General features: G+C 43.6%; 1 protein-coding gene across 4 annotated transcripts; it reads left to right on the forward strand.

The window, feature by feature from the left end:
• Positions 1-3,316: 3,316 nt before the first annotated feature.
• ZNF165 (zinc finger protein 165) lies at positions 3,317-12,218 on the forward strand. Of its 4 annotated transcripts, none has more exons than XM_059399643.1 (5): positions 3,317-5,453; positions 6,583-6,638; positions 8,759-9,245; positions 9,533-9,668; positions 11,242-12,218. In XM_059399643.1, the coding sequence occupies exons 3-5, from the start codon at positions 8,832-8,834 to the stop codon at positions 12,144-12,146; spliced, it is 1,455 nt and encodes a 484-aa protein (XP_059255626.1). In that variant the 5' UTR covers positions 3,317-5,453; positions 6,583-6,638; positions 8,759-8,831; the 3' UTR covers positions 12,147-12,218. The 4 variants fall into 4 exon arrangements, with proteins under 4 accessions (XP_059255626.1, XP_059255623.1, XP_059255622.1 ...); XM_059399639.1 differs by lacking the exon at positions 3,317-5,453 and adding an exon at positions 5,737-6,208; XM_059399640.1 differs by lacking the exon at positions 6,583-6,638.
• The last annotated feature ends 397 nt before the right edge of the window (positions 12,219-12,615 follow it).

A 12,615-nucleotide genomic window follows, 5' to 3' on the forward strand; every position in this document is an offset into this window, starting at 1 on the left:
CTGTATAGGTACACTTATTTATCTATCTCTGTTAGCACAGATAGATCTATAGATAGATATAGATATAGATAGATAGATAATCATGGGTTTATATTTATTCTAGCTGTTTGTCCTTGCCTGATTGCCACCTCCTACTCCAGCAGTGAGATACCTACATCCCACCACCTGCCACCCATTTATTTAACTATTCAACTCTACCATACATATATAATGGTTTCAGAACTGTTAACCCACAGCCCCCACGAGAAAAAGCATTATCAACTAGAGTGCCGTTAGATACGGCTCCTTTTGTATTTAGTATTTTCATTTTCATTTTCAATGTTACTTAATTCAGTATCTTTTGGCTCTGCCCCTACAGTGGGCGGAACCAAAAAATATGTATCATATTTTTTTAATTTATTCAACAGTGAGTTTCTTACAGTTTTCAGCAATTGAAATAAAGCTGCTAGATGGGTCAGTTGTTTGAGCATCTGACTCTTGATCTCAGCTCAGGTCTTCATCTCAGGGTTGTGATTTTGAGCCCCATGGGCTCCATGCTGTGTGTGGAACCTACTTTAAAAAAGGGGGGGGCTGCTAGAAATATTCACTTGCAGGGTTTTTTTTTCCTGCAAATATAAATTTTTAAGGCAGTTGAGTGAATACCTGTGAGTGTGAATACCTATGGTATGACTGCATCACATGGTAAGACTATGTTAACTTTGTAAGGAACTGCCATCAATCTTCCAAAGTGGCTGTACCCTTTTGCACTCCCATCAGGAATGAGTAAGTGTTCCTGTTGGTCTGCATCCCCACCAACAATTAGTATTGTCAATTTGGGGGGGGGGGGTTGTTGAGATACAATTGACATGTAACATATTAATTTCAAGTGTACAGCATGATGATTCAGCATTTGTATATAATGTGAAATGATCACTAAAATGTCTAGTTAATTATCCATCACCAGACATAGTTGCAAATCTGTTCTTCTTGTGATGTGAATTTTAAGATCTACTCTCTTAGTAACCTTTAAATAGACATGGTATTGTCAGCTTTGAAAATTTTAGCCACTGATAGGTATGTAGTGATATCTCCCTGTTTTGATTTGCACTTTCCTATTGCCCAGTGGTGTTAAATACCTTTTCAACCCATAGACATTGATTTTCCATCTGTACATCTTCTCTGGTGAAGTATCTATTCAAGTATTTTGGCCATTTTTAAATTGTTTTCCTATTATTGAATTTTAATGATTTTTTGCCTATTTGGGGGTGTGTCTTTTCTTAGAAATGTGTTTGAATATATTTTCTCCCAGTCTGTGGCTTATCTTTTCATTCTTGTGTCTTTCATAGAGCAAACATTTTTATATTTAATAAATTCCAACTTACTTTTTCATGGATTATGCTTTTGGTTGTCATCTAAAATATAACCACTAAAATCACGGTCGCTAGAATTTCTTCATGTTTTAAGTTTTATAATTTTGGATTTTACATTTAGGTCTACTATCCATTTTGACTTAATTTTGTGAAAATTACAAGGTGATTTTCTTGCATATAAACGTCTAATTGTTCCAGCACCATCTGCTGAAAAAGTTCTTCTTTCTCCATGGAATTGCCTTTGCACCTCTGTCATAAATCAGCCACTATATTTGTTTTGAGTCTATTTCTGGGCTCTATTCTATTCCATTGATCTATGTGTCTGTTGTATAAAACTATGGTAGTTTTATAACAAATCTTGAAATTATAGTGTTAATCTCCTAACTTTGTTCTTCTCTTTCAATATTGTGTTGGCTATTCTATGTCTTTCCCTTTCCATATCAATGTTAGAATTAATTTGTCAATACCTAGAAAATAGATTGTTGTGATTTTTGATGGTTATGTTTTATCAACACATTAAGTCGGGAAGAACTGACATCTTAACCATTCTGAGTCTTCCAATATACAGAACACAGAGTATCTCTCCATAAGTTTAGATCTTCTTTGAATTATTTCATTAGTTTTTTGTAATTTTCTGAATACAGATCCTATACTTTGTCAAATTTATATCTAAGTATTTTCTTTTTGACTTTCAGATATTGACTTTAAAACCTGCAACATTGCCTTAGTTGCTTGCTCGATTTTTGTTTTGTATTTTTTTTTAGAGTCTTCGGGATTTTCTACATAGAAAGTTTATATGTGAATAGAGACAGCTTTATTTCTTCCTTTCCTTTCTGTATACCTTTATTTTTTGTCTTACTGTCCTATTTAAGACTTCCAGCATGTTGTGAAATAGTGAAAGAGGACAGCTTTATTCATTTTCTAAGCTTGACATAAATATTCAGCTTCTCCTTTGTAAGTATGGAGTTAGCTGTGGTTTGCTGGGTAGGAGGGGTGGGTTGTTTTCTGTAGATGTATCAAGTAGAGAAAGTTTCCATCTACTACTAGCTTATTAAGAGTTTTTAATCACAAACAGCTGTTGGATTTTGTCAAATGCTTTTTCTGAATCAAATGATCAGGATTTTGCTTTTTCAGCCTGTTAATTTTATCAGTGGATTATACTGACTTATTTCCAAATGTTGAACCACTCTTGCATGTCTGCAATAAATTCCACTTCGTTGTTGTATATAATTTTTATATAGATGGACTAATATTTTGTGAAGGTTTTTCCATCTGTGTTTGTGAGAGGGCTTGGTCTGTAGTGTTTTTCTTGTAATGTCTTTAACTGGCTTTGGTATTAGGTATAATATAAAGTTCGTTGGGGAACTGGTATATATTTACTCTTCAACTGCTTGATAGAATTCACTAATGAAACTAGTTACTGGGCTTGGTGCTTTTTCATAAAGTTATTAATTGGGAAAAACAAGGAAGTTCATTGGTAATGACAGAGCAGAATGGGCAAGGAAGAGAGTAATAGATTATATAGGGTATAGGTCATATGGGGTCTCATAGGCCATTTTAAGGACTTCAGGTTTTTGTCTTGCCTGAAATAGGGAGCTACTCAAAGGCTTTAAGCTGAGGGCTAGTTTAGGGATTGAAAAATAATTTTCCCTCTACCATTCTGAGTTCTCAGTTAAAATCTCTGTAATAAGGGGCACCTAGGCAGCTCACTTGATTAAGCCTCTGCCTTTGGCTCAGATCATGATCTCAGGGTCCTGGGTTCGAGCCCTGCATCAGGCTCTCTGTCTGCCTGCCTCTCTGCCTATTTATGGTCTCTCTCTTGCTTTGTCAAATAAATAAAATCTTAAAAAAAAAAAAAAATCCCTGTCATAAAAAACGTTAACAAGAGAAAAACAAACAGAAGTTTATTAACATGTATACTTCATGGGTACACAAAAAAATATCTAGAGAAAAATGAGCAATGAAAAAGTAACAGGATTTAATTCAACAGGGAAAGGGGACAGGAGATGTAGGCCTTTTAGGGGACAGTAAATGATTTTTAGTAAAGATGAATACGGCCCTTAAGAGAACAGGTGAGAGGTATGACCGATGTGGGAAACAAAAGCAAAAGAATTAAATTTTCTTACTGCCTATAGCCCAGTGACAAGTTGACATTTTGCTAAAGTGGCAATCTTAGCTTAACATTATCCTGATGACTCGGGATCCTGTTCATTCTACTTTAACATATAAAAATTCCTTTGGAAACTTCTTTTATCTCCACCCCCCCAAGATATATGTTAGCAATCCAAGGATATGGCCCACTGATACACATCTGAAGGGTCTCGTGACTGAGTTCTTACTAAACAGTAATAAATGACATTTTCCTAACAATAGCTAGCCCTCAGGATCCTGGAAACCTTGCTTCCAAAATACCTTGAAGGCTTGTGCTGTCCCCAACCCTCTCCCAACTTGACAGCTTATAATCAGTCACCCGTCACTACCCCAGTGCAGCTCTTTCTGCCCACCGATCCTGTCCCCTGTGCTTTAATAAAACCACTTTTTTCCACTGAAGATGTCTCAAGATTTTTTTCTTGGCTGTGGGCTCCAAACTCCATTTCTACATCATGATCATTTGGGACAAGTTTGTCAGGGTGTGGTGTCAACTTCTTTCCTACGATACAAGTCAATCTTCCCTAGCTGATGAAAGTCTTGGGGAAGGGTATTTGCAACAATTGAGTTTATTCTGGAGGATCTGTCTCTAAACAGATAAGGGAAATTCAGACAAAGTCTCTTTCCACATTTGCTGTTTTTCAAGTGCCTACAGCTCAAAATGACCGAACTCTCAAAGGCGCCTAGGTGAGGAGGTGTGTTCTGCTACCCTTCAGCAGCGCAACAGAACTTAGACTGCAACAGCATCCTTCGGGCTGCTGTTAAGAACAGACTGTGGGGAACACAGGTAGAAGCAGATGCAACTCCTAAGAGGTTTATTGCCCTAAGCAATAGAGAGCCCATCAGCCCAACTGGAGGAAAATGGATGCAGTGCTATTTTCACAACCAGACTATTATAAAGAAAATTGATTGTAACTCAACGCCATAGATAAGCCGTAGAAACATTGTTAAGTGAAAAATAGCAAGTATCAGAGGCTTACCTATGGCGTGATGCCTTTTAGATGAGACACAAGAACACGAAACCATATATTGTTTCATACCTACCTAGCAGACCTGTTCTTTCAAAGTGAATAAACACAGTTTATAGGGGTTCCCTCTGCTGAAAAGAAAACCATAGGCCCGGGGTGGAGTTACCTGCCCCCACAACAGCAAACCAGGACGAAATTACAGTTGCGTTCTCTTCAGGAGTGAAATTTTAATCAATAACCAAGAATTTGCTCGTCGGCACCAGTAAGGTCACATGGGCCCCCGAGAAGACGAGGTCCTCTGCATGGGAAAAGCCCCCGTTCACACGCCACCCCTCCGTGGAAGGCCCCCTTGCCTGGAGACAGAGCTTCTCCCTGGGCTAACGCGTCCTCGCCCACTGCGCTCTACGAAGCCCTGGGTTCCGCACCGCTCGGGCCTCCGCACCGCTCGGGCCTCCGCTGCGCTCCCTGCGGCTGAGTGAGCTGCAGCTCCTGCCGCTTCCTCCGTTGGACTCGGGCCGTTTGCCACCGCACGAGAGGGGAGGTGCCGAGGCCGCGCGGCGCGGCGACCGAAGCTACCGTCCGCATTCCCGACCTCACGCTGCGGCCCGCCGACCCCAGAGAGGGCGCGCTTCGGGCCCCGCGCCGGCCGTCGCGAGCCCGGGCTGTAACCAGCCCCGCGAGGTCTGGGCGCCGTGCGTGCCCTTCCGTTCGACCCCCCCGACTGAAGAAGGCCAAGCGAGGCCGCGTTCCCCGCCACACAGGGTGCAAGGACCCCCGCCCTGGAGACCCGAGAATTTCAGCAGCCTCGGAAGCTGCCGGGGAAACGGGAGTCAGAACGCGGCGGAGACGCCAAGACTTCTGGGAGTCGCAGTCCAGCGCCGGGCTGCCTTCTGCGCAGGCTCAGAGCCCACGAGGACGGAAGCTTTGAGAGAGGGCGCAGCGCCGTGCCCCCACCGGAAGTGTCCGATCGGAACCCCCTGTAGGAGAGGTGAGTCCGGGTTGGAGGACCCACGGGTCCGACCTTTTGTCCCCTCCGAGCACCCAGTCCCTACCGCTTTACTTCGGGATTGCTGCAGCCCCGCGACGCCCCGGAGCCGGCACCGCGGAGGAATCCCGAGGCAAAGGGGCGCGGGGGCTCGGCGTTCAGAGCACTCTGTGCCCGCCTACTTCCAGAGGGGCGGTGGTTGCCATGGTTACCCGCGCCGCCGTTACGTCACCGCCGCGGGCGGGGCGGGGCGGGGCGCCGGGTGGGGCGTCCGGCCGCGGTGCGGAGTCGCTGCCGGAGATGGCGAGCCCGGCGGCGGCGTCTGCAGGGCGGCTTCCAGCCGCGAGCAGCTGCCCGGCAGCGGGTGCCGACGCCCGCCTCTCGCGAGGAGACGGCCGGCCTTCTCGTCGGGAAAGCGGGCGGCCCCGGCCCCGTCGGGCCGCGCGCTCGCACTGCGTGTGTGTCGTTGGGCGTGTGCGCGGGACCGGTGGAAGCGGCGGTGGGCGGCCCGCGGCGTGCTGGGTGCGGGACGCCCGCTGCTCCCCCGCGCACCGCGGCGCCCGGCCTCCCGGCACGACCCCTCGCTCCTGCGGGTGCCGGCGGCGTCGGGAGGCCTCTCGGGCTCTCCGGTCCGACGACAGAGAACTCGGAGCGCGGGAGAGCGTGGCGCTTGACCTCATGGACTAACGGTCACTGAAGAGAACCAGCCCAAGCTAAAAATAAGTCGCGGCGATCGGTGCTGTAGTCACGGGTGTTGGGTAGGAATTCCGCTGAGTTGTCACAACAAATACTAGCCCTGCCAGCTCGGCTCTCGGTTTGGCTGCTCATTCCCGTTTCCTCAGCTTTCCCTTATGCCTTTTGAGTCTTTCCCTTTTGAATCTTGTATTGTCCGCCTTAAGGACCAGCACCTCTAAGAAGTATTTGCTACGCCCGCGTGTCCACACACACACACACACACACACGTCGTCTCCCTGCCTCTAAACCGTGAGGGTGTTGGATACCGCTCCCTTACAACTTGTTCAGTCCTCCGGTTTACAGCATTGATCAGCATTTCAGTGTGTGTTCTGTGAAACATTTAGATATTTAAATGTTTTTAATCCACGTGGGTTTTATTTTACCCAACTGATTTTAGAAACTCAAGCACCATTTGATTCCTTGGAGCTGTACATCGGAATACGGATTTTCCAGGTATATCCATACTCACCCAGTCAGCATCCCAAGAATCAGTTTCTAACAAAGTTTCCACATGATTAATTAGTCAGCTAATTAATGAGCTGGGAACGCAGACTTCCTTGGAAACCATTGCTGTACAACTTCTAGCCCAGAGTTTGGCTTGTATTTAGATTCTTTGTTTTGTTTTTTAAGATTTTATTTATTTATTTGACTGAGATCACAAGTAGGCAGAGAGAAAGGGGGAAGCAGGTTCCCTGCTGAGCAGAGAAGCCCGATATGATATGGGGCTGGATCCCAGGACCCTGGGATCATGACCTGAGCAGAAGGCAGAGGCTTTAACCCGCTGAGCCATCCAGTTGCCCCAGGATTCGTAATAAAGTACGTATCAGTCCAATGATCCGCAATCAGCTGGTGAAATGTGTAGTAGAAGGCGGTGCAAGATTAATACTTGCATTCTGCTCTCGCATTCTAGGCGTCGCATCTACATTCCTCTTACTCAGTTTTTCACTGCAGAAACCAGACATTCCCATGTGCTAAGACTGGAGGAACTGGTGTTTAATAACAAGACTCACAGTCGACGGATAAGTCCATGGTGCTGGTTTATTATATTTAACTTTCTTGGTGAGATGATAGGACTTAAAGTCCAAGAAATGAACTGAGCCACAAAACTAGGAAGATAGAGAAGGAACAGTTGGGATAACAGGAAACCTATGTATTTGCGACCTTTGGGGAAGGAACTAGTTAATACTGATTGAAACTTAGCCTCTGGCTCTCAAGGAAAGTTGCCCTGGGGCACCCAACTGGCTCATTTGATGGAACAGGTGATTCTTGATCTTAGGGTGTGAGTTCCAGCCCCACACTGGGTGCAGAGACTACTCAAAACCTTTTAGGGGTGCCTGGGTGTCTCAGATGGCTAAGCATCTGTCTTTAGCTCAGGTCATGATCCCAGAATCCTGGGATCAAGCCTGCTTCTCCCTCTCCTGTTGCCCCTGCTTGTGTTCTCTTACTCTGTCAAATAAATAAAATCTATTTAAAAAAAAAAATATTTTAAGAAAAGTTACCCTATTAAGAGATTTGTAAGTAATCCTAATTCCAGGTTTTGAATTAATAATTATCATTTCGAGCTTGTATTTTCCTCACACTTGTAGAAGTATGGCCTCTCTCTGTTTCTCTTTTCATGTTGCAGTCCATCCTAGAAATGAACATGTTAATCTCCACAAACAGTATTTGTTGGGTCATTCTCCTCAGAAGCTTTCCTTGGCTCCCCAGTGCCTAAAAGATAAACTCAGGATCTTGGCATTGAGGCTTTCTATGGTAGAGCCTTTGCCTCTGTGATTTCCTTATACAAACCTATTGAACTTTTTTGCTTTCCCACTTCTGTGATCCTACCATTAACCAGTTGTTCAGACTGTTTGCTTACTTGTAATTTCCTACTTTTCTCTCTCCTTCATCCTATCAAATGCTTTCCATTCTTCAGAAGTTAATTTTTCATGAAGTTTTCCCTGACCATTGCAGCCTGCTTTGCATTTCCATGCATTGCAACCCCTTTGCATCTCCAACTTTGTGAAGCACTTTATTGTTTTCCTCTGCTGGTCCTTATTGTCTTTATGACTTAACATAAAATTTAATTGCAAGTGACATATTAACATGTAGCATTGCCTGAAATTTTTAAATCTTATATTTCTTGTTTCTACCTTAAAGTATTTTGTTTTTATGGGTGCCTGGGTGGCTCAGTTGACTGAGTCCATCTCTTGATTTCTGCTCAGGTCATGATCTCAGGGTCGTGGGACTGAGCCCAGCCTTGGGTTCTGAGATGGAGCCCGCTAGGGCTCTAGGAGTCCGCTAGAGATTCCCTCTCTCCCTCTCCTTCTGTCCATGCCCCTGCTTACACACATGCGCCCTCTCTCTCTCTAAAATAAATAAATGAATTTTCCAAAGAGCAGTATTTTGTTTTTAAATTTAAATTTGAAAGTGTCTTGAGGTAGAAATTATGTAACAATTTTATTCCACAAAGTATTTCAGTGCTTTTACATAGAGTAAATGCCAAGTACACTTCTGGGCAATGGAAAATGACTATTTCTATGATTGTGATCTTTCATCTTCATAGATAGTAATAGTTCTTTTTTATCCCTTAGAAGAGCCCTTGAAACTAAGTAGGACGCTTCACAAAGCAGAAGTGGGTTTCCTGGTAATACATTTCATCCCAAAATGACGACAGAATCAAAGAAAGCTACAGCTCAGAACCTTCAGGAGCATGAAGGGCTTCTGATAGTGAAGATAGAAGAGGAAGATTTTGTCTGGAGGCAGGACACTTCCCTCCAGAGAAGCGAAGACCCCTTTAGGCAGGAGCTCTGCCGACAGCTTTTCAGGCAGTTCTGCTACCAGGATTCCGCTGGGCCCCGTGAGGCCCTGAGCCGGCTGCGGGAGCTCTGCCATCAGTGGCTGCAGCCTGAGACACACAGCAAGGAGCAGATCCTCGAGCTGCTGGTGCTGGAGCAGTTCCTGACCATCCTGCCTGAGGAGCTGCAGACCTGGGTACAGGAACATGGCCCAGAGAATGGAGAGGAGGTGGTCACTCTACTGGAAGATTTGGAGAGAGGTGCTGATGAAGCAGTAGTCCAGGTACACAGGAAATGGGAGATCTAAGAACCCCACATGGACAGAGTCCCACAGTGGGAGGAAAGGGCCTGAGACTGAGCACCCAGGGAGACCTGCAGGGGCTGTTAGAGCATTGTGTCTTTCTGTCTCCTTTCCACTGCATTTCATGCTGTGCCACATTTTACATTTGAGTCAGACTTCATCGGTCCTGCAGTTTTGTATTCCTACAGCGGGTTCTCTTTGTTTTTGGAAGATATTCAAATCCCAACAGGGATTCTCTCACAAGCCCAAATGTACTTTATTTTTCTCAGGTTCCAGTCCATGCACACGAACAAGAGATACTCGGGAAGAAGGTGGTGCCTCCTGGATCGGCACTGAGTGTCCAGTTGCAGCCAGTGGACCCCAAGGCCCTTTGTGGTTCCTCAGCATCCCTTCTGCAGGATGGCGGTAAGGGGCAGTAGCATGTACAGTTCGTGGCTGGAGGAGTGGGGCTGTGAATGTCCCTTCTCAGAGTTGCCTCAATTACCATACATGGTCCTTTATCACCGCATGAGAAGTAGAGAACTTTTCCCTGTGTGTCATTGGCTAATTAAAACAAAAACAGAGATAGAGAATTTGATTCCTTATCCAGAATATTTACATTTTCCCATTGGTTCTTCATCCAAAATATTTCCAAAACACAGGATATTTTTATGAGTAAACTAAAAGAAAGAAAAATTAATGTGTGAGAAAACATCAGGAAATAAGTAAGCAAAAAAAAAGAGGAAGAAACACATCAAGAGAAATAACACATGTTAGTAGAAAAGCAGATACATAATGATATACCCAGAAGTGGATGTAATTCACAGATACATAGAACAAGATCCACATTATTGTCTTTTTTATTGCACTTTTGGTCTTACAAAGTTTTCATGTTGTTATAGGAAGTCAGCCATACTTCTGGTGACTCCCTCCATGGAATAGTCATCACTGTTCTAAAACTCCTCTGTTTAAAGAGTTCATGGATTCAGTATTACTTTAGGTGTAAAAGATCTCAAAAATAAACTCAAGAATAAATTAGTTTTGGGGGCACCTGGGTGGCTTGATTGGTTAAGCATCTGCCTTCAGCTCAGGTCCTGATCTCAGGATCCTGGGATCCAGCCCCACATCAGGCTCCCCTGCTTTCTCCCTCTCCCTCTGCTCCCCCTGCAATAAATAAATTAAAAACTTTAAAAAAAAAGTCATGATCTTTTTAAAAATAAATAAATTATAGTCAGTTAAAAAAAATACCCAAATTCTGTTTTCCCGTTTGTTCTGGAGATATTTCCATCCACTCCATCGAAAATCATATATTTCCCCCAGCCTAAGACCAGCAGTACCTAACTACCTTTCCTGCTATAGCATATTCTAGACAAAGGAAACCCTACAAAAAGAGGAGGTGCTTGATTGCAGCATAATATCGAGTCATAGGCACAGTATAAATTTGTGAGCCAGCAGGCAGGAATTGTGAGGACTTGATCATAAATGGATTCTGGAAACCAGGTGGAGGAGTTCAGGTGTTGTAGAAGAAAAAGAGAAGAAAGGTTCTGAGTAGGATACAGGAGGTGACAGGATTTTAAGGACAGTAAGTCTAGTGAGGGTATTCAGGATGACTAGGAAGAATAGCTCAGAGTCAAGAAAGCAGGAAGCTGTGACAGTCCCCAAATAGGAAGAGTGACAAGGGTAGTGGTACCAGAAATGTGAAGAAGGGGATGTGTTCAGGGCACATTCAGCAGAAAGTACTTACAGAACTTGATTAGCCATGGACATGAAGAAAGGGTAGGTAGAGAGATGAGATTTTCCTCTCCACAGGCATTCTATTTGCTTTTACCAGATTTTCTCTTTTGTGTCCTTGTCCAGCACAACTTTCTCTTGAAAAGCCACATTTTTAGAGTGGCCAGTTGAAGTACCAATATGTAACTGTCTTGGGTATAGCTCAAAATTTTCTTTTCTTCCAACCCAGCAAACAGATATTTACCACTTTGTCTTTTCATTCTTTTAGATAATGAGAGTGAAAACAATGGATTCATGCCAAAGTTGGACATTTTTGAAAAAATGGAATCACAGAGGATTCTATCAGGAAGAATTTCAGGATTCATGTCAGAAGGAACTGCTGAGCCTCAAAACATCTGTAAGTCTGCAGGCAGGCTAAAGAAGCAATGGGAAAAAGAATCAGGGGGTGCTCAGAGACCATCATCTGCTCAGGATGGAGGTTTTAGTAAAATCCTTACCCACAAAAATACACTTACAGGTAGCAGTAGCCATGATGGTTGTGAGAGAAGCTTAAACCTGAATTCAAGTGAATTGACACACCAGAAATCTTGTAAACACAGTACCTATGACCAAAGTTTCAAATGGAATCCAGATTTTATTAAGCATCAAAGAATTTATGTTGGAGAGAAAATTCACCAATATGGAACATCTCTCAAGAGCTCAAACCTTATTCAACATGCAGCAATTTTTAGTGGGGAGAAAACCCACCAGTGTAATGAATGTGGGAAAGCTTTTAGACATAGCTCAAAGCTTATCAGGCATCAGAGAATCCACACTGGAGAGAGGCCTTATGAATGTAATGAGTGTGGGAAAGGCTTTGGGGGGAGTTCAGATCTTATTAGACACCAGAGAATTCACACTGGAGAAAGACCCTTTGAATGCAAAGAATGTGGGAGAGCATTCAGCCTGAACTCCCATCTCATCTTGCATCAGAGAATTCACACCAGAGAGAAACCCTATGAATGTAGTGAATGTGGGAAAACCTTCAGAGTGAGCTCACACCTCATTCGACACCTGAGAATCCACACTGGAGAGAAACCCTATGAATGCAACGAGTGTGGGAGAGCCTTCAGTCAGAGTTCACACCTTCGTCAACACCAAAGAATTCACAAGAGGGAAAACCTGTTAATGTAAAGAACTTAAATTTTCATGGAAATGCAAAAGAAATAGCAACATGAAAAATATTGAATAAAAAATATGGAGTGAGATGAATGACTAAAAGACCAATATCTCTTTTCTCTCATTCTGAGGCTTAATGTTTTGCTTATGGTCTTCACCTATTGGGGTGGGGGAATGCTTTCTGTGAGTCAGGATCTTCCTCTCTTCTATTGACTGTTAAAGTCAAGCAAGAAGAGCAGAATTGGGAGGAAGCTAATAAAAAGGCTATTTTATGGCAATGGAGATAGGAAATAACCATGATTGCAGTATGGAGGGGAAAAGATTCAGTAAAGAAGCTGATCATCACTATTAGTTAATGATTCTCCTCAAGAGGAGGTAGGCTAAGCCCTGAAGTGGAATAGTTTGAGCAATGAGCAATACAGAGCTTTCAGAACATTCCTTTAAATGAAGACACAGCAAAACTAAATTAGTCATGTCAAACGAG

Source organism: Mustela nigripes, chromosome 5 (assembly GCF_022355385.1).
Source record: "Mustela nigripes isolate SB6536 chromosome 5, MUSNIG.SB6536, whole genome shotgun sequence".
In the NCBI taxonomy this organism is placed as follows: Eukaryota; Metazoa; Chordata; class Mammalia; order Carnivora; family Mustelidae; genus Mustela; species Mustela nigripes.

Coding starts and splice junctions, on each gene's coding strand:
- ZNF165 (XM_059399643.1), top strand. CDS start 8,832: ATGACGACAGAATCAAAGAAAGCTACAGCTCAGAACCTTCAGGAGCAT. Junction 9,246..9,532: donor CTGATGAAGCAGTAGTCCAG/GTACACAGGAAA, acceptor TATTTTTCTCAG/GTTCCAGTCCATGCACACGA. Junction 9,669..11,241: donor ATCCCTTCTGCAGGATGGCG/GTAAGGGGCAGT, acceptor TCATTCTTTTAG/ATAATGAGAGTGAAAACAAT.